At 40.9% G+C, this 25,598-nt stretch overlaps 1 protein-coding gene across 1 annotated transcript in view; it reads left to right on the top strand.

Moving 5' to 3' along the window:
* The first annotated feature begins 18,855 nt into the window (after nucleotides 1-18,855).
* SLC5A12 (solute carrier family 5 (sodium/monocarboxylate cotransporter), member 12) overlaps nucleotides 18,856-25,598 on the top strand; it is a 15,587-nt gene continuing 8,844 nt past the window's right edge. The window contains exons 1-5 of the mRNA XM_009886308.1: nucleotides 18,856-19,212; nucleotides 21,659-21,724; nucleotides 22,732-22,783; nucleotides 24,087-24,154; nucleotides 25,270-25,424. Of these exons, the coding sequence (XP_009884610.1) occupies nucleotides 18,856-19,212; nucleotides 21,659-21,724; nucleotides 22,732-22,783; nucleotides 24,087-24,154; nucleotides 25,270-25,424 (698 nt within the window). The remainder of the gene's footprint in view (nucleotides 19,213-21,658; nucleotides 21,725-22,731; nucleotides 22,784-24,086; nucleotides 24,155-25,269; nucleotides 25,425-25,598) is intronic.

Here is a 25,598-nt window from a genome sequence, read left to right as displayed (position 1 = left end):
AAATTATCTCCCGACTGATCTATTTTGACAGCACCAGATTTATAAATATGTCATGAACCTTCTTTATAAACATTATATTGCTTTTAACCCAGGACACCATTGCTTCTAATCTGCAATAATACTTTAGATTAAGTAAATCTGTGTCTCAAAGCATCAGGTGATATTTCCAATCCCTCTTGAGACAACAGAGGGCTTTGCTCCATCTTCTCCTTTAAAAGAAAACAAATGCTTTACCCAGGCTGCTTTAATGCAACAGCAGTCAAGAGGGGCTCTTGAACAAGCTTTGGAACAAGCAAGAATTTGGGCTACTATAATGAAGTTTACCTTCTGTACATAAGGAAACTAAAATAATCCCTGTAGTCATCCTTGCACGTGAAGTCCAACCCTTCTTTAAGGATCCACATTAACACGCAGGAACCCAAATTCCCCCCCTCAACAAGACGTCAATAAATCTCTGTCAACCTTAATAGGATTTACTGATCTACGGCAGCAGGAGAACCAAAGCCCTGGTGTGCAGGAGCAAACTATATTTCCAGCTCTCATCCACAGGACTCGGACAGGTTGAGAACAGTAACACAAATGGCTCGAGTATTGAAAAAGCGATCTGCTTCTAAACCTAAGGCACACACACGTATCTGCACCAGCACGCATACACAAGGGTTTCATGTAACTGGAAAAACGGGTTACACGATCCCTCTTGCTAAGATCTCCCAGATCTGCGGTAATATTTTTTCCTGTTTCTTTTGATTTTCTGTTTTCCAGAGGAGGAGTGGAGGGATGGGAGCTGACAAAAAAAAGTAATTTAATAGACCGCAGGAAAAATTAATGGAGAAGGACAGATCATTTCTGTAGTCTCCTCTCCTAACTAAATTAACATTAACTTCATTTTTTAAAGTCCCCACTGTTCCTGATTTACTGTTTTCCTTCCTACCTGATTTATTTTCCAGACAGAGGACTGTAAAAGGCCGACAATTTTTCAGCATGGTGTCTTATTTCCTGCTGGGTTATTTTGTCTGCCCAAGGAGTTGTTAGAAAAGAGGACAGAAAAATGAATTTATGTTCCTGTACCTGAAGATGACGCATGCAGCCAGGACCATCTGGAGCATGAAGAATGACTTCCGCACGTGATGGCACAATGCTGCAAAGGGGCTGAGCATTTTCCTCACAGCATGAGGGAAAGCTCCCATTTTCTGTGACACGATTTCTGGGTGTGTGTCAGGAGAAAGTTTCAGCCTGTTGCTGAGTTCCCTAAGATCTTCCACGTATTTATGAGACTCCTAGTTTCTGGAAACAGTTCAGAAACTGGAAGCGTTGAGGAATAGCTGCATGCAACGTTTGCTAAGATTCACAATGTCCTTGCTACAGCTGTAACAGAAACAGTTTAAATACTGTAAAGAAGATAAATATGTAAATAACAGACCACCACAAACAGCTATGACCACCCAGTCAGGTTTCCTGTGTGAGAATGCATCTTGTTTGAGTTGGATTAGATTTTAAGACGACAACCGTTTGTGATACGAAGTTTTATGTAATAGATTTGCATGAACACCTTGGAAGTGGAAGAGCAATGCGTTCTTTCTTGTAACTTTAAAGCTAACATTTGCAGTATGTTACCTCACACATTAAATTAGAAAAAAACCCAACCAACCCACAAAGATTAGGTTTGGACTTCCTTCAGTCAAGCAGTTTACATGCAAGAAGTGTTATAACTAGGATTGCATTTGGGAAAAGCAAGAATTATGAGCTGTTTAGACTAGCACAGGAAGGCACCTTTTTATATTATGCGTGTCTACATGGTAGTACTAAAAAGAGTCAGCTTCTATTGTCGATAGCCCCATGTTGATATTAATAATTAAAATGATGCAACCATTTCGGTAAGTGTGCTGCAAGTGAGGAATCAAATTCTGACATCTAAACGATCAACCTCTAACAGTGAGTTTGAGGTACCTTGGCCCAAAGCATTAAAAATAGCACATTTCAGCATTCGTATCTATCAGAGCTCGGCATCTCGCAACCTTTAAAGACTATGAATCCCAGAGCCACAAATGTCCTACGGCCTGCAGAATAAAAGATACTCTGATGATATTTTGAAATTTTACGTATCTGGCACACCAACAGCTGTCTGATTGCTCAGGGAAGACATCTGCCCAACACAATTTCTCTTTCAGTGTTTTCTACCTCTCATATTTTTCTAGAGCAATAAGATCACAAATCGTGTTGACTGTTTTCAGCAACATTGTGGGACATGCCTGTGATTAAACGCTCTGTATTTTCCATGTCCCTGCCACTTGTTCAGGACAGATAGACCTGTCACATGGACACATTTCTTTCACCTGAATTTTGATGGATACAATCGGCTCAACCAGTTTGCTTCCCTGGGCAATGACTTTGTATCTGGAATGGGTTTGGAGAGATGTGTATTAACATAGATCCTGAGGCTTACTGTACTCACACATGAGCATTTTTCACAAACTTTCACTGAAGATTTCTCAGGAGACATTACGCTTTACAACTACATTAATACCAGGTATTTTCTGCAGTAGTGTATAACAAAACATTTCCATTTTGTCCCTCCATTTTCCCCACCCCTCCTTTTTTTTTTTTTCTTTTTAGTTGTAAACCACCAAGTGCTCACCAAGCAACATTTTGCAACCTGCCTGGAGGGGCATCTTACACACACACGCTTTCCAGCTTTAGTTATTTATGATGACCCTGACAATACCATCTGTAATACTCAGGGTTTTAAAGAAACAGCAGTGATTTAAAATAATTCCCCTGAAAGGTATAGCAAGTAGTTTCATAAAGTAAAGGTCACAACTGTTCCTTTTACAGTGACATTGCCCTAAAACTTATTAACCTCCCAAAAGAAAAAACACCTTGACCAAGACCCTGTAAATTTTATAAGCACCCAAGCAGTCTTCTTTTCCATACTCTACCCTGTATGGGATTTTAATCACAGCCCTTCAGGTATCAGTTCTTGCCTTGATGCACCTTCTGTTTTGGCTTACAAAGGGCTTCACGCAAGCGATGTACATTCACAAAAATGATGCATGCACACTCCCCATCACAAGGGATCCCACACGGAAAAAGTTTTGCAGGATCAAGGACACTACTGAGTTCCTTGGAAAGAATTTCAAGGGAGTTTGTGTGAAATCTTCCGAGCAAGGGCTGTTGGAGGCTCTAGTTTCCTTCTCTGCTTCTGAAAATGGCCAGTGACACTTACACTAATTTCATTACTGATATGAAAGGTATAGACCAAACAATAACACTGCGGATTAAATCAGACTCGCAGATTGCTTTGGTTTAATAATTTAGGATACCATTTCTTTCTCAGGCGTGCTGATATGAGACCTCAGGCGTCCTTGTGTTCATGTAAAGACCAATGGATTTCAGTGGGATTTACAGGTTTTTCTTAAAACAGACAAGACACAACAACGAGACGACAGCAGTGGATACAAAGTCGGCAGAACTGAGTGGAGCTCTAACGAATTCAACACGTTGGCTTTGCCAGAGCTGCTTTAGTCGTGTTCATAACCAGTTTTGAACTCACTAGTGGTTTTTAAACTACTTTTCAGTCTTAAAACCCCAAATTATACTCACTTCTGAGACCCCTTTGACTCTTACTCCCTCTCGATTCCTGCATGTCGTTCTTTGCTCTCTGCTGTGGGATCTCCTACGGGTGCTGGTTTCCTTCCACCTGATGGCTCTGTGCAGTTGCCAAGTGTTGCGGCCATTGCTCTTTATTGGACATATTTGTTGGCCCAAATAATTGGCAGCTTTCTGATATTTTCCCTAGTGATTAAATACTTCCTTTCAATGCATCAAACTGAACTTCAAGGGTGGTTTGGGGGGAGGTGGTTTTTTTTTTTGTTGTTGTGGTTTTGGTTTTTTTTTTAAACCCAAATACTTAAAAGTAAGATAGTACTTGAATATAACTTTACAGTTATAGTCAGGATTGAAGCCCTGCCTCTGTGAGAGGCCGTTTCCCCAGAGAATTTACAACTTTTACAAAGGCAAAGAAAAATGAGTGGAAACAAGTAATGGAAGAAGAGACATGATGAAGCAGTAAGAGACTAAAGACAACTTCGTAAGGTGTAGCGTATTCTTCATATGCCCCAAAGTCTTCCATTACAGTTTGAAGCATGGATTTGCCTCATCGGTATGAGATTTAATACAAGGAGTTTCATCCACTGAGAGATTAAAACATACTGCAGTAGGCTGTGAAAAATACCAAGAATTAATAAATAGCAGATGTGATATGTTTAAGTTAAGCGTGAGAAAAGCATGCATTCATATGAATGTATTTCAGCTGCAAAATCATCCTCAAACCACGGTAACCACCACTGTCAACTTGCTCCTGTGGTGAATGCCACTGGCTTTTTGGCAATTCATTTGGTAAAATTTGAGAGAAATACTCAAGTTATAGTTTCTTATGTATGGAGAACTGTGCAATTAATTAAAATGCCATTGTCTATGAATCCAAATAATGTATCCTGACATTTATTGTGCCACCGAGTAGAATAGTGCACACACCAGTCTGTGGAATTAAAAAGCAATTGCATTGTTTCCAAAATGTTCTAGTTTTGGGGCATTTTGGGGAAAAAATTTGCTGGGTTTTTCCGAACTGGAATTGGAAAAAAAAAAAGTATACACTTTTTTTTTTTTCCCTCCTAAGATTTCCTTATAAAACAATTGTTCTTTTGTTTCACATCATCACGTGGCAAATCCAGGCAGCTGATTCCCTACAAGAAAAGCAATCTCCTGACAGATTCTGATTTTAGTCCTACAGAAGGATGACATGGTGCGGTGTGGGGCATCTCCTGCCCTCTTCCAAGAAACTTCATACAGAACAGAAATACCCACATAAAATTTTTCACTGAGCATCATAGAATCATAGAATTGCTGAGGTTGGAAGGGATCTTTAAGATCATCAAGTCCAACCATCAACCTACCCTGACAAAACCACCTCTAAACCATGTCCCTAACCACCACATCTACCCTTTTTTTAAACACCTCCAGGGACAGCAAGTCCACCACCTCCCTGGGTGGTGGATTCCAACATCTAATAACCCTTCCAGTGAAAAAATGTTTCCTAATATCCAATCTAAACCTCTTCTGACATAACTTGAATTCATTTCCTCTCATCCTATCACTTTACACCAGGGAGAAGAGGTCAGTCCCCACCTCTCTACAGCCTCCTTTCAGGTAGTTGTAGAGGGTGATAAGGTCTCCCCTCAGCCTCCTTTTCTCCAGGCTGAACAACCCCAGTTCCCTCAGTCGTTCCTCATCAGGCTTGTCCTCCAGACCCCTCACCAGCACTGTATCCCTTCTGCGGACACGACACATCAAACGTATGCTTTACCTTAAAATTATCTTCCCAATGACTTTAATATTAGGACAGCTTCCTACACTCTGTTCTTAGACAAAATTCTGACTATTGCTTACCGAAAAAAAATTAAAATTAATTTTGGCTGCTCTATGTTAAATGTTTAAATTTAAATAACTCCAGTCAAAGTCCTGACAAATCTTTGCCATCTTTCTTTGCACAGAACTGTTCCTACTGAGATAGCTGCCCCACCTGTAAAATCTTGGTTAGGGAGTTGAGATGCTGGACAGGAAAAATAGTCTTGGGTTGCTGGCATGCCAGACATCACTAGAATTATACTAAGTGCCAAGATGATTGTGAATCTTTGAATAATAAGAAAGAGATATCTCCTTAGTACTGATTGATTCTGCTTAATACTGTGGGAAGTTGCTGAATTTGCTATGCGACATATCCCTACCTTGAATTATTCCAAACAATGGAGGAACCGATACCAAAACTTGAGTTTAGTATTTTCTATTTAATTATTATTTTGGAGACCGCCTGAACAAAACGTGGCCATGCTTGCCTCCTGATCTATCAGTGAACTAATCCAACGCTGATACCGAGCCAGATACCAGACTGGCACGTGTCTGTATAGCTCCACTCACCTCTGCCCTTCTTATGGTACCAGAAGCCTGGTACTCTATCTACCTCATCTCCTGAGCTGGGAATTTCTCTGATATATCGGTGTTCAGGATGTAATGTTCTTAATACCACAAGAACTAATAAACACTCTCAGTGACATTTACTACCTCATAGGCGGTAAATGTACTACCTCATAGGTATTTAATTTTGGTGATTACTGCTGCATTTAATATGTTCTGCTTTCAGAGTTCAGCTGCAGATTCCCAGGTGCCTATTGGATGCATAAAAAAAAGGAATACAAACCCAGCTGACCCTTTTATTTATTTAATCATTGTTAATACTTTTATATAAATGTATGGCAGAGATATTATATTTTAACATTTAATATTCTTCTAAACCTGAATTTATTTATTTATTCATAAAACTAAGTAAGCATTTAGTAACCCACTGATTAACTTCGAAGAAGAATGAAATACCTGTCAAATGTTGATGTTCCAGGATGTGAACTGAACAACCCATCACGTGTGTCTCCTACATTTTGCACAGGTTTAAGAAATGAAATAAGATGCCAGACCTTGATGAGCACAGCACCAGAGAATTACAAAAGCAGACACGTTATGATCCTTGCACATGTATATGCAGAAGGCTGACCTTGATTTAAGGCTTTTGTGGGAGAAGGGACCCTCTGTCCATCCAAGCCCCCCTTGGCAGCTGAGCTGGCTACATTCAGTCTAACATCAGCGCAACCTTCTCCTTACCTGCGGTCATGTTTCTCCATTTTCGCTTATGTGGGAGTCATAAGCGAAGACAAAGGGAGACAAAAAAATGAAGACTTTTGGAGGCTGAGTCCCTGCCAGAGCATCACTTATAAAACATTATACCTTGAAGGCAATCTTACAGAAAATAAAGAGAGATTGAATGTGGCAAGCAACTATGGGAATGAGTTTTGAGCTTCATGAACAGAAGAAATGGGAGTGAAGCCCCGCTATTTTAAGGCAATGATTTTAATCCTCCATTTTACAGTCTTCTTGTCACCTTCCATAAAGGTTTGGGTTTCACTCAGATAAAATGATCCTTCATCTCCGCTTCCTTATGTATAACATTCACCCCATGACTCTGAAATTTTGGAAAGTCTTATCACAATAACGATTTTTGAAGCTAGTTGCACAGTTTTCAAGTCTGTCAAGAGCCTGAAGTATTTGAAAGCATCGAGGACTGCACACACTCAGTTTGAGAAGCAAGTGACAGAGCCTCTGCCTCCCCAATCCTCCTGATGCCACCGAGTATTGATTCTTAAAAACAACTCCTCCTCGCTGCACCCCGTAAAAAAACAACCCAAACCCCCAAACCATTGGATGACCAGCTGTACTTCAATTAATTGTATAGAAAAATACTTGGGTTGTCCAAACAAAGAGGAGTCACTTTAATCTATGAAACTGAAAAGTATATTTTTTCCTAGATTGAATTTCGCTATTCAAGTAACAAGCATCTTCAGTGTAGGAAGGGGAAGTTTTGTCTGTATTCAGACAGAGCGTGGGCTCTGATTTAGGAGGAGGAGAAGAGCCTGACTGTATTGCTATGGAAGAGAAATGAAAGGGGAGTAGATACTAGACAGTAAAATATGAGCTGGAGCAGTTTCCTCATCTAGCAAAACCTGGAAATAATACGGGAATTCAGCTACCACAACCTGCTTATACAGTTTTTAAGAGGTGCACCAACAAGGCGGCTTCTGGTTTCTGGTCTAGTCCCTCCGCCTCATCATGAGGCTGTAGGAGCCAAGAGCAAACCCTCCTCTGCCCCCTGCCCCAGCTTTCTTCCCAGGTTCTTGAGTTGGTTCCTCCCAGGCTTCACCTTGGAGCAACTGCTCCGTTTGCAGTGTAATTGTTCAGGATATCACAGTGTGGTAGCGAAACATGAAGGAGAAAGAAACCCCTAAACAAGACGGAAGCAATCTCTTGTGTGCAACAGCAGCTAGTGAGCACTATCGGTCCACTATAGGCTATATACATAAGCTGCTGTATGTGGTATAGCAATATAGTAAATTATACCAACGTGTACCAGATAAATTTATACAGGCTGTTCACCCAGCACACATGCACAGAGTAGTCCCTTCCAAAGTCTCTAATATTCCTTACACACTTTGTTCTCATACTGAGAAATTACTGTTATAGTCCATAAATGTTAAAGATGAGACACACATGTATTTTTTTCCCTAAAGTTTAACTGTAGCTGAGATTCAACACGAGTCTTTGGGTAAGGCAAAACAGAAATCAAAGTGTTCAGGAGAAATGCGACCAGGGGAAAAAAACCCAAACAACAAAACCCCAAACCACAACAGCACAAGTTGCAAAAAGTTAAGGATTTAGAATACATTTCCCAATGGCTACACATCTAAATGCTGTTAACATTCATGTAAATTAAGCACAAATGAAGAACAAAACATATACATGCGCTTGACCAGGTACGAACTCATTCATTACTTTAAGACTCTTAAAATGGGCTTCTCATTTCCACGCAACTGGTAATTACTTGCCTTGATCTGGGAAATAGAGTAACTAAAACTTCTACTTCATGCCACCAAATCATTGCTGACATAGGATCTTCATGTTTAGAATCAAACCCTGCTCTTACACCAAAAATAAGGCTCGACACATGAACCATGGCTTGCCTTTCAAAGACTGCTCAGCGGTACCGTGTCTTTTCATACTCTGCGTTGCTTTTCAGCTGTACCCACACAAAGCCCAGAAATAATAGTCACTGGAACACAAACAGCAAAATGGTGTTGATATAGATGTTTTACCCCAATTATAAACGTCTGTACTCAATAAATTACATACAGTCCCTATGTCCTTTCTTCTGAATTAGCCAGCTCCTAAGAAAGTTGTGGCGCAAATATGAAAGCAAAGTGCAAGAGTGACAGTCTAACTACTACTCAGTTGTAAGCAAGATGCTTAGTCACACTGCCTAAGCCTCCATCAGGTCAATATGAAAGCAGATCAAACCCTGCCTTACAAGTTTCCCTCATAGTCCCGAAGGGGAAACACTGACTCATTCCCAGCCACTTGTTTTAAACCAGTCTCAGTCCAAGCCTTCAGTACAGCTACGTTCCAGTCTCTGTATTATCATTTCCAGACTATTCCTATCTCGTTTCTCCTCCAGAGACATCAGTTATCAGCCGTTTCTGTCTTACGCAGCGGTGCCTAGTCACCAAACCTTCTGGAGAAAGGCGATAAGGAACTATGCGCGTTGCAAAATGAATTCACAGATGTTTAACGCACCCCGCGGTAGTCAAGAGGAGCAGCGCTTCTGCCCGTGCTCGCTTGGATTAGCATAATTGAGTTACCAGATTAGATAACATTTTGAGAACAAAGTGTCCTACAGCTTGTCCTACAGTTATAAATCAAAGATTTACAGCCTGTGAAGAGTATTTAGGTCGTAACTCCAAACGCCCATAGAAATCTATGGATGGAGCTGAGCGAAGGAATAGGGATTCAGCAACACGGATATTTTTGCGTTGCAAGTGGGATATGCTGCACCACTAGATGCAGTAACCTTTGGCTACCTGGTAAAAGGCTGATTAGCCATGCCTTTTCCTACATCTCACGTTAAGCATGCGGTCTTTTTTTTATTTTCCTGTGGAAAAGGAAAATAAAAGACTGAATTACTAATCCAGAGCCATGCAGCCAGTCGGCAGGAGTGAGGCATCGGATCGGAAATCCTGTTTCCAAGTCTTCACCAGCAGACAAACCCTACTCGAAAAATAAGACCAAAAAAAAAAAAGACAGCTGCCTCTCTTTTGTTTTTCCCTTCACTTCTCCAAATAGAAAGCAATAGAGAGTTACTGTTCCACAGATGTTAGAGGGCAGAACAACACCAAAAATAAAACAACAAACTTGTTAATAAAAAAAAGCAGCAAAAAATCCCCAAACCAAAACAACTAGACTTTGAAACAAGCAGGGGAAAACCTAAACGACAGGAGTAAACAGATTATCCCCAAATTCTGCACGCTGCTACTCTGTACTGGGTGCGGCATGTACAAGAGGGAGAAGCAACAGGAGGAGTCGAAAAAAACCAGAAGGGCTGAAAAACAGTTCCTGTCATCCCTACATCCAAAATTCTTCAGCTGTGAAGTTATCAGACTGCTGACAGCAAGCGACTTGCCCTGAATTTTTCAGTTACCCTCTCACAGATTGCAAAGGAGCATAAAATAGAAGCAAAGCAATCGATCTATTCTCAAGACTGCAGTAGACAGGGAAGATTTATTTCGCTTCTCATTTTTCAGCTCCTTGTCCATCAAGGCACCATAGAGCAAAGGCATAACAGAGAGATGTCCTGTTCTCATTTACATAAACTAAGATAAAGGAGAAGTTTTTCTTCTTGAAGGATGTGTTTAAAATGCTTCATGTGTAACGAGAGGGGAAAAAAAAACCCTCGTCTCTCCTGAACAATATATTCTGCATTTAAAACTGCAGCTTTTCCAGTGTAGGCGTTCATATATAGCAACCATCTAGAACCAGAATTTATTGCTGGGCCTCTTTATTGCCAATATCCTTAATTTCAATGTCTAATTTACTACCATTCGCAGACCACATTCTACTATCATAATATTTTTCTTTTCCCTGCTTAACTTCAGGGGTTCGCTTTCCAAAACTGTTCAACATGTGTACTCAGAGTCAAGTTTTCAAATGAATAAATGAGTCAGACTGAATAAAAATAACATCCCACTCCCTGCAGCTTACACTGAGAACCACCCCAAAGTATTTTGAGACACAAGAGAAAAAAAAAAAAAAAAGATCCAAAATAAAACCAACATGATGAATGGAAGAGGAAACACACACCAAATCTCCATGGCCCCTCTAATTCACAAACATACGTATATACTTTTTATACATATATATGTGCACATGTGTGCACGCACACAGGCACAGAATGGAAGGAGGGGAACCAGGTAGCCACGAGGCAATTACGGTTTATATAATAAGACACAGACACAGTTGCACACAATGTGATATTTGGGATGCTTGCCAGCGTATAAGAAACTTTATTGGCAATACACGATGAAGCAAAACCTCCGTGATTTAAGCTGCCACTTAGGCACCAACACAATTTCCCTCCTTTTTCCATTACCCGTGAGAGAAAAACTTCAGCGGGCATCAAGCAGGGAAGTTAGCAGCAGCTCAGCAAACCCAGAACGGAACCCTAATTTTTTCTGTAACGGACTTTATTTTAAATTAGAATTTTTTTTTTTTCATGTAGCGCGTGATCCCAGCCTACACCCCCACTGCTTGGGGGTCCCAAGCAAACCCCTGCCGAGGCCACGCGGCGGTGCCTGCAGGCTGGGCGAGCACCCATGGGCGGTGGGCACAGCCCCGGTACCCTGCCAGCGCTTCCTTTGAGCATCAGGGAGATGCTCGCTTCTGAGCGGGGAGCTGCTATTCATAGACTTTTAAAGGAAATAAAAAGGGCTGTTGATGTGTGGCTCGAGCTGAGGTGTCGTTTCGTTCACTCTGGTCCGTGATAGTTGTGGCAACCCTGAGATATTTCTCTGGCTTCTCTGAGACCACCTGGTCCTGCTGCGAGCCGGAGCCCTTGTGAGACCTGTTCTAGAGACTCTCCCTTGAGTCTGCCTCCAAAATGCAACCTGCTTGCCCCGTCTGCACCCCCTGCCCCCAGATAAGCAGGGCACACGTTTCCTTAAGTTATCCCCAAGTTACATCTCTCGTTTCCCAAAACAAGTAAAATAAAAGCGTCCCTGCTACACTGGAGTCAATAGCACATAAAAAGCTGAGCAATTTATCAAAAAGAACAAACAGATGTAGCAGTAATTGTTCACATAAGCAAATTCCAGAGACTTTTTTACTGCTATTCATGCTGTTATGACGTCCCTTTGCCCGGTTTCAAAGCAGTTACTGTGGCAGCACATCACACGTTCAGCTTCACATGAGGTGCGGAGCACATGCTCGGCTCTTACGAAAGCAGGCTAACGTGGCACTGTACGTGAACCCCCTGCTCTCTACTGTCGAGAGGCAAAGTCTGTTTTCTGTTAAGCCAAATATATTTTCTCCAATTCCTAATGCTCACTTTATGTCATATTTCTTGGTACCCTCCAGAAGTTTCCACCCCCATCTCTGCTTTTTGGCCCTTCAGGGAAGTATAAGAAGAGCCGCTTTCTACAGCCTTAAAGATAGCCCAAATAAAGGTCCATACAAAAGCTCATGTAACCTGCATTTAAACTAATTAAGAGATTTTAGCAAAGTGGCAAAAGCTTTAGGCCCTCAGATGCAAGACAGGAAAGAAGGTCCATCAGGGCAAAGACCTACAGAAAAGCCACAGCCTGTCTCCTTTCCTCCCTACCCCCTGCCCCACCACACGCACATCGGAGGCAAGTCTAGAGCAGGCCAGCTCTTCCACCCGAGCCTTTCAAGAGAAATGTATTGGATACTTCCAGGCAATTTTTTTATTCATTTATTTAAAAAATTTGCTGGATTATTTTAACTATGACCAGCTCTTTATCTTTTATTATTTTAATTTATTTTAAGCTAGGAAAAAGAAGAAGAAGAAAAAAAAGAAGGGCTCATAATTTGGGGAGTGCAATGACAATAAGAAATATCTGAGTAGTTACCCAGTTCAGGAGAAGCCATTCTCTTCGCAGAAAAATACACAAAACCTTTTTGCAGCGGGCTACACAGCTTATGGTCTTGACTTGAATATCCGATCATTTATTTTGAGTGATATTTGGATAAAAAAAAGAAAATATCTTTCTAGATCATATCTGTGCCATTCCTGGAAAATGGAAAGACATAGGAAAAGGACGCAGAAAAGACATGGACCTGTTGGAGCAGGTCCAGAGGAAGGCCATAAAGATGATCAGAGGGCTGGAGAACCTGTCCTATGAGGACATGCTGAGAGAGTTGGGGTTGTTCAGGCTGGAGAAGAGAAGAGTCCAGGGAGAACTTACAGCTCCTTCCAGTCCCTCAAGGGGGCCTACAGGAGAGCTGGGGAGGGACTTTTTACAAGGGCATGTAGTGATAGGACGAGGGGAAATGGCTTCAAACTGGAAGAGGGGAGATTTAGGCTAGACATTAGGAAGAAATTTTTCACTCTGAGGGTGGTGAGGCACTGGCCCAGGTTGCCCCATCCCTGGAGGTGTTCAAGGCCAGGCTGGATGGGGCTTTGAGCAACCTGGGCTGGTGGGAGGTGTCCCTGCCCAGGGCAGGGGGGTTGGAACTTGATGATCCTCAAGGTCCCTTCCAACTTATGATTCCATGAAAATGAATCATTACCCTGGGTAGTATTTTGCCCCCTACAAAAAAGAAAGGGAGCTGAAGGAACGAAGCCACGCTGCTGCCCCATGTGCCAGGTGGCTGGTGCGGCCCCGTGGAGGAGCTGCGAGGAGGCCTCTGGTTCTTGGGAAACTGCAGCTACACAGTAGAGAGGGACCCTCTTCCACTGCACTACCAGTTAGATGGGTAAATAACTGACATGATTTTTAAGCTGTTAGGTTTGGGGTTTTTTTTTGAGAATATGATTATTGCAAGTCCAGTGTTCCAGATCAGTGCTTTCTTCTCATGCAGCTCCCCAGCTCGCTGTCTTTGTAAAAGAGAATCCAGTTCTCAGTGCTAACCGGGCATTTTTTTTCTCCTTAAGCAGGTATGCAATAAAAATCCCCCTCCGTAGGGCCCAAACGGCGGCGCTCACCAAGCGTGCAGCCGGGTTTGCAAGCACTCCGCAACGTGTGCAGCCGAGATGACAAAGAACTCTGCAAACTCTGCATCCCAAGCTGCAAAATAAACTGGATGGGTGGGATGAGACTCCACCACCGGCGGCAGTCCCTGCCGGGTACCCTGCCACGACCCGGAGCTGCCAGGGAAGAGCGATCCCGCAGGGAGGACTCCGTGTCCCCGGGGAATAATCTGTTTTGAAACTATAAGCAATACCTCCAGTCCCCCGCGTTACTGGGCTATAATGATCTTTGTATAGATAACCGAGCATGTCTTTCTGAGGAAAGAGTAATCATTAAAGAGAAGCCCCTTAAGAGAAGACAAAGTTCACCGCCAAGGAAAGATAGTGACCTGTAAGTTTAAGAGAGACTTCTGCATACATCTTGGATTTCCAGTGTATTTTGTGCTCCAGAAATTTACTTTTTCTCAACAGACTAGTTACTATTTCTTTTTCAGCCACCTAGTTAAAGATGACTAAAATCTTCCAGTGCCTATTTCTACGATTTTTTCACAGCGCTGCATTGAAAAAGATCGAGAACAACGCTGAAAAATAATTCAATATCAGTGTACAGTAAAACACATCTACTACGTAGCAAACCAGTTTATTTCCAGGCTTGATTCTGTTATCTGCATTACCAGGAGGAAAAAATATTTTTCAAATACTTCAGTACTGCACAGGTATTTACTTGACAGCTGCAGTTTTAATACTTTTTAGTGAAAACCAGCATGTACTAAATATGGGAACTTTCTGATCTATATGTTAGAAAAGATTTGCTTAGAGAAATATACGCAATACTTATTTTTATAATGCTATTAAGGGAGGCTGTTGCTCCTTAGGGATACTATACAAAGTATGTACCCACAATGAGGATATATTGGATATTAAGAAAAATTTCTTCACCGAAACAGTTGTCAAGCATTGGACCAGGCTGCCCGGGGAAGGGGTTGAGTTACCATCCCTGGAGGTATTTAAAAGACGTGTAGATGTGGCGCTCAGGGATATGGTTTAGTGGTGGACTTCGCAGTGGTAGGTTATAATGGTTGGACTTCATGATCTTAAAGGTCTTTTCCAACCAAAACGATTATATGATTCTATAAGGAGACCTTAATTTTGTAAGTTAAATCAGGTGTATTTTATATGTATAGATCTAAGCATTTAGGGCGGCACCAACAAATCGATATCCAGTTTTATGCACGATTTAATATTATCTTCCAGAATGACTCTTATGTTTATAATAATGGGCAAGTCTCAGACTCAAATATTAAACTGAAGCACCAAAATGAGTGCAAAAGCTAAAATTTTTTTTAGGAAAAATTAGGAAATTTAGGAAATCAAAACTCATTTTTACTTCTTCTCAGTACTAATGATCAGTCTGTGATCAAGGGTCAGGTCCTAGATCTGTCACTCATGACAAAAATATTCAACAGACTATCTCAGCTGAAGCCAGTGGAAATATTCATGGTCTGATCATCGAGCATCAGACTATGTGATGCTAGTCTGCTCTCAGAAAGGGATGACTTCTGTCATCTGAAACTGGAATTTACTCCAAAGGGAAAGCTCTCATGTTAAGAAAAAAAAAAAAAAAGGTACAGTTAGAAGGAAAAAATGCTATTTCCAGAGCAGTGCAGATGCAAGTACAGCTACCAATATTTGACTGTAAAAAACAGATCTTTTGGAGCTGCTATAGAAATAAGAATTATACCAAAGAATAAGAATTATACACAAGACTCATAACACCACCAAGAAATATACTCAAATACTGGTGCAGCAGGTTGTGCACGTGCACCAGCTTGTGTGCAGACCACTGAGTGCCCAGTGGTACCAGTGGTACTGAGCTCCCAAAGTGCTGGGCAGGCTTTTGTGCCTTTTTTTTTTTTTTTCCTTTTCTTTTTTTTTTTTTTTCTTCTTTTAAACTCCCCTCCCCTTGGAAAAAAGAGAAGCCCAAGGGAGGACGTCTTAAAGACAGAGATGAGAAAAGCTCATATAACAAAGGGTCAACTGTACTTGAGGTGAGTTTTTGATAGTGTATGATAATACTCCATCTTAAAGAATGGATTCTGCATTGTATTTTAAATATAAAACTTGAAATTCTTCAATAATAAGGAGGCAATAACTTTTCCATTAGTTGAAGTATTTTTAATCATGACATTATAGAGGTGAAATGCATATGACTGAAGTAGAGACTATGTAAGATCTAGCTAAAACAACTATCCTGGACACCACCATCGAGCTATGCTGGAAAACTACCAGAGGGCTACAGCATAATATAAGAATTTATATATCTAACTTGATTTCCAGTTTATTATCCCATTAGGTTTTTCCTACTTTCTGTGTAAAATACTACCATCCAAAAATAGTTTTCTGTTAAAAAGACCATTCATAATTTAAAAAGAATAATAATAAAAAAAAGTCTCTGTAGGCCGACATTTATGCCAATAGGAATTTTACTGTTTGGAAAAGCTTCCTGGAATCCAACCCAAATTACTATGCACTGAGCCCACGTGAGCTGACAGGCAGCGTTATTCGTCACTGTGTGAGAACGCCGTTAGCCCAGCTGCTAATTAGCAGTGCTTGCTGATGGCAAACAGACCATTTAAAAAAATCTGTTCAAGCCAATAATAATATATTACACTACACTTACATTTCCTAGAATGGATGTTACAGGGATCTTCCACTGAGACTTTCTCTGGTAACATAACCAGTACCAAAACCTTCTGACCCAGATGATTTTTTAAAAGATATTTTTTATTTATTTATGTATTTTATTTTTATCCCAGGCCCCACAAACAGTGCTCCGCCCTTCTCAGCAGTGCGAGTAAGACTGATGCAGTCTGACTCACATGGTGCAGTTCAGTGGCTCAAGTTTGAGAGGAAATACCCTCAAGTTCATTTCTTTGCAGCTTTTTTTGAATTCACTTGGTGTAGTGGTGACTGAGCCAGCCATCAGCTGTGGTTTGTGGGGAAAAAGCACACACATGGTTTGCCTGGTTAGCCCTACGGGTGGCATTTATACCCCATTAAATTAGTCTTCTGCCAGCCTGGGCTGATGGTTGACCCTAGAACCTCCCCGATGTAAGGTCATGGTTTGTAGCATTGCCAGAGACATTTATTAATCAGACTCTGTAGGTATGAATTAAAACCCGCAGAAAACACCCGTGTTCTTACATGGTTGAGGGGGGAATCAAAAAAACCCACCCCAAAGCAGAGGAATGCCTCACAAGTTAAAGCCGCTGCTTTTTTTGAGAGTGGACACACCTTAAGACATTTGTTCTGTACAAAAGAGAAATATTAACCAGCAATGGGGGTATACTTGGATAAATAAATGACTGCGAGGCAGTTGGATGAGAATTTACAGAGCGTTTACCTATGACAGCTCACTTTCACTGACCCACAGTAATGCAAGATGGTTTATTGCTCTCTCACCTGGTCCCTCCATCGCAGTACCCACAGGTTACAGCACACAAACAAGTGCTGCGGCAACTGATTTGCCTTTAATTGACATCTTGGTTTTCACAGAGCGCTGGATCATACCTCACAAACGCGCACTTCACACTTTTTAAACTAAAAGTATTTCAGCTATAAATGAAGTGGTGCCTTTTAAGAGGTATCTTTGCTTTTTTTTTTTATTATTTTATTTTTTTAATTCACATTCTGCAGCAGTAATAGGCCTTTCAACTCCCCCTTTAACGCTTGGTCTCACCAAAATCAACCACAAAAATTTCACAATCTCTACTGCACATGCAGACAGAAGAAATCGTTTCCAGCCATAGGCTGTCCTGGATTTTGTTTGACTCCACGCTAAGCAATGAAGGTTGCTGTACATGTATTCCTCTTTCTCCTTAGCAGATGGATGGGAACAAGTAAGGCTTCAGGTCTGGATACTCACTAATTTGATGGGTACAACTGACACAGCAAAACCATCTCCATTTGCTGATGACTTAAGGAGAAGTGGGGATCCGTCCCCAGCCAAGACACGGCTGAAGAAAAATACTTTTTTCTATTAAAGGCTACCCCAGGTTACTGCATTTCTCTCCAAAACGTAGCCTCCACCCTTCCTTCAGGGCTGTGATGACACACACCACCTCTCTGTACAAGTTAATCCTTCAGATGACAAGTCATGGACTGCTTCTTTGGAAAATGTATTGTCATGGCATAGATTGAGATGAAATGAATATTCACTTTTTTTTTTTTTTTGAAAAAAAAAACCAAAACACACCACCACAAGGAAAACCTAATTAATTGAAATCAACAAATTATGCAAAGATATAGTTAAGACAAGCATTGCTGTTTTGTAATCAGCTTCTCTTTGTCCCTCTGGTCCTGCAGGTCTGACCGAGTTGAACGCGGATAAATAAAATAAGCCACGTCTCACATAAACCCGAATAAGCTCTAAGTAAAACTGCTGTTAGTAGGAGTCAGTGAAGATGAGTTGCTAACCGAAAGTCATCCTCAAACAGCGTACCACAAACCACGCTTCTGCTCTTCTGGACATCCCCTGGGCTCCTGAACACCCCAAGGCTGGGATACAGCGGGTGGGGGGAAAGCACCACAGCTACTTTTAGCTATGAAAGGCTTTAGGGCAACCTAAACTTCCAAAGGGTCTACCAAGGAGCACACTTAGAACGTCAAAGGACAATTCTGAACCCCAGCGCTGATGTTCAAGTTTAGGTTTTAACCATACGAGGGAATTGCTCCTCTGACAACAAACTCACTGGTGGGGTCACAGGCGCGTACACTGAGCTTTCCTGCATTTCGCTCTCTTTTATTTATTTCTTTATTGCTCTCATTTTATTATTTAAAAACGCTGAGAAGTTAGAAAAGAGACAGATCAAGTCAATGTGTCAGGCTAATGTTTAACCTTAAATTAAAACCTCACAGATAAAAAGGGGTGGTACTACAGATTTCACAGCTAAGTCCCCCGCTCCAGCCTGCAGCATCAGCAGCACCAGGGTCTAAGTGCACTCAGCACCTTCCTAACTCATCCTTCACTACTTTTTTTTTTTCTCCTTAGAGGTGAACTGGATAAAAAAAAAAAAAGGTGGTCTCCAAGCTGAATAGCCTTTCTGTTTATTATTTGTCATTGATGAGCTACAGATAAGCTTCAACTTTGCCGTCAGCTGAGTTAATCTGTTCAGAGCAACAGCTATAGAGAACCAGAATCAGAGACTTGTCCAACCGGTGCTATGTCAAACTTTGTAGCTCCAGAAGTCAAAAAATTTGTGGCTTGGGACTACCTTGTTTTTGCAGCACTGTTTTTAGTATGTGCTAGTATTGGAGTCTTTTTTGCAGTTAAAGAGAGGAAAAAGAAAACTTCAAAGGAATTTTTGGTGGGTGGTAAGCAGATGACATGCGGACCAATAGCTTTCTCTCTCACATCAAGTTTCATGTCAGCAGTCACTGTTCTGGGGACACCTTCCGAAGTTTATCGTTATGGGGCATCCTTCGTGCTTTTCTTTCTTTCATATGCTCTTGTCATCATTTTTACCGCCGAACTATTTCTACCTGTATTTTACAGATCTGGCATTACAAGCACTTACGAGGTAAGTAAAAATAATGAAAAAGGACACTATTTTAACATAAAAGTCAGTATCATGTATATAGATATTCCTAGAGAAAAATCTGACAGAAGATTTTCTGCAGTGTTGTACAGAAGTGTATTGATACGTTAATTATTTTTAGTAGCTGGTTGCATTAATTCAAACTACTTATATATATTACGCAAGTTAAAAGCACAAATTAAGGTTCAGAGCTCCTGTTATGCATATATAGCAAAGAGAGGATAAGGGTTTACACATCAGCACCAAATTAAGTTACAGCTGGGAAATATTTTAAGTGTATCCAAATGCTTTTGATCTTATAAGTAACTATTCCGTTCTGGTTTAGAGAGTGGGTATTAAAGACGGACTTTCAGAACAAAATTCAATAGTGTCCAATTCAAACTTGGTCTGGATCTGGCAAGTTGGTCCAATTTACTATAAATGCGGACTATTTGACATCTAAAAAGGTGAGGGGGGAGGAAGGGATAGAGAGGAAGAAGATAACTGGTCTCTCTCAAAAAAACCAAAAGAAGTCAGGGCCAGAGAATGAATTCAGGGATTCTCTAGGAAATGAAATGAAAGACCCTCGAGTTTTTAGAGCTTTTGCCTGGCATTCCTCTTGGCCCACATTGTTTTCTTCATACAACAGTTCAGCAGTAGAAAAAATTTAAAATAAATCATTATAAAATAAAAAAAAATTAAAATAAATAATTTTTAAAATAAAAATTTAAAATAAATTTAAATTTAAAATAATGTGATGTCATTGCTAGGAGCACAGTGTGCATCCCTTGTCACCTGCACACCCACAGGACAGCTTTTGAGTATTTGGGAATAGCCTTTTTGTCACTTTAATCAACTGCTGCAAATTTGGCTGCTCCCGTTGTGGGCAGTTTCAACTATGCAAGAATCGGATGAGGAAAGCCGGGATTAGTGGACGAGGAGCTTCCCGGTAACAGGAAAGCTGCTCGTGTTCTCTAAGCCCAATCCCAGGGAGGGTCTCTGGTCAAAGAGCTCTGCCTGGGTATTTGGAAATATTTCAGTGACAGGTCAGAAAAAAATAAAATTTACCATCTATTCCCATTGCCACAAGTAACTGGTTTTGATGCAAGATCAGAGAATAAATTACTTCTCTCATCTGAACCACCAAAGGTGTAATTGTAGTCAGACAATCCCTTCAAGCATGCTGGAAAGACAACTCTGCTGGCTTCATTAATCATTTTCAGACACAAGTCAAGTTACACAAATTTGCTGTTTATTTGTACAGAAGAGTGTGGGGTTTATTATGCAAGAGACAAGAAAGATGAACATGAAAAAAACTAATAAGAATCATAGAATCAATCAGGTTGGAAAAGACCTTTAAGATCATCGAGTCCAACCATTAACCTAACGCTGACAAGTCCACCACTAAACCATGTCCCTAAGAGCCACATCTACCTGTCTTTTAAATACCTCCATGGATGCCGACTCAACTGCTTCCCTGGGCAGCCTGTTCCAATGCTTGATAACCCTTTTGGTGAAGAAATTTTTCCTAATATCCATCCTAAACCTCCCTGGCACAACTTGAGGACGTTTCCTCTTGTCCTATTGCCTGTTACTTCCAAGAACAGACCAACATCCCCTGCTTTGGAAGTACTACCCCTAGAGACTTGTAAAAGAGAGACTTGTACAGCCTGTGCCTGGTGTCTGCTGGGGATCGCATGGTACTATGGCCCAAGGAGAGACCCAGCCCACCCGAGGCTGTGTGGGAGACTGACACAGGGTTAGTAATGCAGATTTAATTTTTTTTGGTCAACTCTACAGAGAGACTCCAGGTGGTGACTCACGCGTGAAATCTGGGCTCTTGAGGGTAGAGATTTACTCATTTCTGCAGTTGTATGATAATTAGGAATGACCCTCTATGTCCACCTGGAAGTCCATAAGAACACCAATTGTCTCTCCCTGTTGAGGATGCGCAGGTTTGGCTTTAGACAGAGACAGAGCACATGAGGACACCAGCTTAGCTCGAGCACTGTGAAAGCCTCTATGTTGCTGCTTCTCCATCTGCTCCACCACTGCTTTTGTCCCTACAGGAGTCAATCTATGCTAGTTCTCCTAGAGATGACCTCAAGTTTCCTCCTCATGTAGCTGGAATATACTTTCATTTAAAGTTGAAGTTTCTTTTCCTTGTAGCCCCTGGGCTTTTCCAGTTATTCCTGATACAAAGTAGATATTGAATACTGTGACCCAACATACAATCTCCTGTACATTCTACTGATAAGAAAATTTCTTAAAACATAATTATCGCTATGTGCAATGACAATCATGCTCTCCTGTTCATTACTCATAGCAGTAGTGCCAGTTGCCAGTAGTTTTACTTGCGTAGCAAGCTGTTACACAGGGGGAACAGAAGGTTAATAGCTGTGTCACAGATGCTACATGTGCAATTCACTGAGATTCCTCTTTTTCCTAGTATTTGGAGTTAAGATTTAACAAGGTTGTCCGTCTCGCTGCAACACTGATCTACATCCTGCAGACGGTAAGATAACGTTGACTCTTTGATTATGCTAATTTCACTCGACATTTATTTTGATGGACTCATCTCAGACTCCACATTTCATGCAATGAGATGTTTTAATGAGCATTCTTTTTTCACTTGGACTGTGAATGTTAAAGAGAAACAATAGTTGCTTTCCTATTAAAATTACCTAAAACTTCCTATTAAAATGGATTAAAAATGCCATTTTTGTTGTCTTTGACACTTGGATGTTGTGCTGAAGTCTCATAGCTTCTCAAATTCTTGGTGTCCCTATATTCCCTTGAAGCCTTTCTTTTTCCAGATGAGTGAATTCTGTCTTTCTTGCAAAGCTAGATGAGCTGTACTGGGTACATTTAGTCCCCCAGTTACCCATTCGTGACACTGAGGTGAGGAAAGCTGTTGCATGTGGCATTCTCCTGGGGGATGCCCAGGTAGCTCCAGCCCGATGATGCTCCCAGCAGGGCCCACCTCAAAAGCTTAAATGAGTTACGTATTTGATGTAAAGATGGGATTTGATGGGATATTGGAAGACATCACTTTCTGCGTTAATGCCATTTTATTAATTCCAAAACCTTTAGCAATGGATTTGAATGCTTATTGACTTTCAGACTTTGTTTCTCCCTCAGTTCTGTCAGAACATACATGTGAAGGGCACCAAGTCAGCTACTGTTAAAGGGACTGAATGAAACAAGGGAAGTTTAATTTGCAAGATCAATCCAAGTTCTCTCCGCATCAATGTTTGTGTTTTCCTGAAAGCCCCTCTTTCCATTTGACTAGGATATTTTTGTCATCTAGTCATCTTAGCAATGGGTGAAATAAGTAATGCCAAGACAGATAATGGACCTTCCATCAGAAAAAGAATTAAATCAAAGATTTTTATTTTGTAAAGGCTGAAACGGAAAGCCGTACACAATACAAGGTGATCTAAATGAATCTCTAGATCTGGTACTTTGCTCTGAGCATTCACGTTCATGTGGTCTTTTTATCATTAACTTTTTCTCCTTCAGATCCTTTACACAGGAATAGTGGTTTATGCTCCATCACTGGCACTCAACCAAGGTGAGTTCCCATGCTGAGCTACATGGGTACCCCAAATACCCACAGCACAAGACAATCAGAATAACTGATCTGAGGAAAACAGATAAAGTTAAGGCCAAGAAAAAATTCCTCAAGAGCTCTGAAAGAAGGTTTTTGCCTGCACCTCGTAGCACTGCGTTTCTGACCGCCCAGATCTCTCCTGCACATTAGCAGCAGCCCCACGTTTGCTCTTCTGCTCTCCTTTGCACTCTGTAACCACCCGAAGAGGTTAGCGATGAACAATTTCTCAACATCCTGACAAAGTTCACAGTACAAGCTGACGATCCAAGACTGTATTCTGTACTTTGATTCCCCCCTTCCCCATCTCCTGTGTTCAGGTTCCCATGGGCATAACTCCATTCCTTGTTGCTAGAACTGAATGCTGTGCTGCTGTCCACACACTAATTATTTTTAATTTAATTAATTAAAATCCAGCATCCGTCATAACAGATGGGATTAGCAATTTTACTCCCATAGAGGATAAGGAATCACCATGGTCCAACTACCTATTTCACCTAAATTGACCAGGAAGAGTTTGGGAGATTTTTTTCATTGTTCATCATTGGAGTTGCATCCAGTTTGTCCAATCCCACCTCCTACACAGTGCCGAGCTTCCTCCCTCTGGAGCTCAACTGAATTTTATGCAACAGTTCACATTTATTATTAGGCCAGACTAACTTTGCTAATAGGAGAACCTTTACAAATAGATTTGCCCTCATAAACTATGCCGGGTGGGAGAGACTTCAATATAAGCCAACCTAAAATTTGTACATCTTGTATAAAGTAACTTTATCACACAAAATCAACATGCAAAATTGTTTTAGTGCAGCACATTTTAGCATTAAACTGTTCCTCGTCACAGGGAATGGAATTTAGTTTGGGGTTGTGGTGTTTTGCCTTTTTTTTTCCTTAGGATTCTTTGGAAATCTCTGAAGAACATGATTTCTCAAGAGAAAATTCTGGACTAAGAACAGAAGGAAAGCATCGCTTATAAAGCTGTGTCCCATAGGAATGATGTTTTTCTTTGTGCAATAATTCTTCTTATGTATTACTTTCGCACGCTTGAAAGTTAGTGAAATCCAATTTGCAAGAAAACAACAATGCCAAACTGTACCCGGTAGCATTAAGAAATCTGAACAATCCGGAAAAGCTCCTACTAGACACAAAAGATTAAAATTCATAATTACTCCCATCCTTCTAAGGCTAAAGGATCACAACTTTCCTGTTAGCACACTGATGACCTACCCCCGTTTCACCAACTATTTGGTTTTCTTTGGTTTCACAGTGACTGGATTTGATCTCTGGGGCTCCGTGGTTGCAACAGGAATGGTCTGCACTTTCTATTGCACTCTGGTACGTAACTGGCATAGCCAAACAGCTGGAACACAGATTGTTAATTCTACCATCCTCTATACATGACAGGCTATCACAGACGGGCGGCCTCTAAATACAGTCCGAGTGACTGAAGTTTAAAGTAGTAGAATAGAGAGAGAAATTTATTTTATACTTGGTGGTACAAGTAAGTCTATTTGGAGGAAAAAAAAAAATAGTAAGTGTTTCCTCTCAAATCTTCTGCTGTACATCTCAAGGTTTAAACCAGACAGCTTGAGGCAGAGTCCAGATAAGGAGGTGATAACCTGCCCCTGCCATACTAAATCTTTTGAGAAGATAATTCTTCTTATCTTTTATGAGTTATAGACTGAAAAAACACTGCAATGAAAAATGTACCTCCCAGATCAAGAACGGAGCGATAAAGTCTAGAAAGGATGATCAAGAGGTCATCAGAGCTTCGCTTCTGAGTGGAAGCAACACGAGACTCTGCATTACAAAAAAAAAAACAAACACAAAAAACACAAACACAAAAAACCAAACATTTCAGTGGAAGTGGCAGAGCACCAGGGCTCAGGACACTACCTAATCTCTGTTCTCATTATCACTGCTGAATTTTGTCGGTATTTCAGTCCATCCTTGTTGGAAACACTTATTATGTTGCTCTAGCACAGATTTGATCCAATACGAAAGTAGCTGTGGAAGAAAGCTGAATTGCAGAGTTTCTAGAGCTACTTTTCTGTGTTAGGCTAACTGTGGAGCGCTGGGCTCTGAGAAGTGTACAGCGTGCTATGGGAACTACCAATACAGGACAGCTTGTGTTCCCTAAGCTTTTGTTCCACACCATGATATATTCTTCAAATAGATATAAAGGAGACAGGAAAAAAAAAAAAAAAGTATTTAACTGGAGGTCAAATATTCTCATGTGGCTGTAGACAAACAATTTAGGCTGTGTCATTTTCTGATCTGCAAAAACCAAACCTTCATGGAAGAATATAAAGAAAGTTTAAGAAAAGTCCCGATTTGCTAGATGCTCTCCATACAGCTCACGAGCTCCTGAAACAAGGGGTCTTTCTACCTTTTGCTGCGCTTCTACAACAGGAAAGAAGATGAGAGTATACAGTTTCTGTCTGTTTTAGGGAGGACTAAAAGCTGTTGTCTGGACAGACGCATTTCAAATGATTGTCATGATCGTTGGCTTCGTGACAGTTTTGGTTCGGGGAACTACTCTGAACGGTGGACCAACCAAGGTCTGGGAAGATGCCTACGAAGGATCACGACTGAACATATTTGAGTAAGAAACAAATGGTGCAAACCTTTTCTTTTTGTATATTTAACGTTTAGAAACCGTACTCTCACTAAGCCCAAAACAGTCAGCCTTATTATACTACCGGTGAACAACCTTGATGATGCAGAGAAGTCCATTCCCTATTTCTTCAGTTCTTGGAAATGCAGTTGACCTTCAGGA

The sequence above is a fragment of the Charadrius vociferus genome, unplaced genomic scaffold, assembly GCF_000708025.1.
Source record: "Charadrius vociferus isolate BGI_N301 unplaced genomic scaffold, ASM70802v2 scaffold115, whole genome shotgun sequence".
Taxonomy (NCBI): Eukaryota; Metazoa; Chordata; class Aves; order Charadriiformes; family Charadriidae; genus Charadrius; species Charadrius vociferus.
This window is presented reverse-complemented; position numbering and strand designations above follow the sequence as displayed.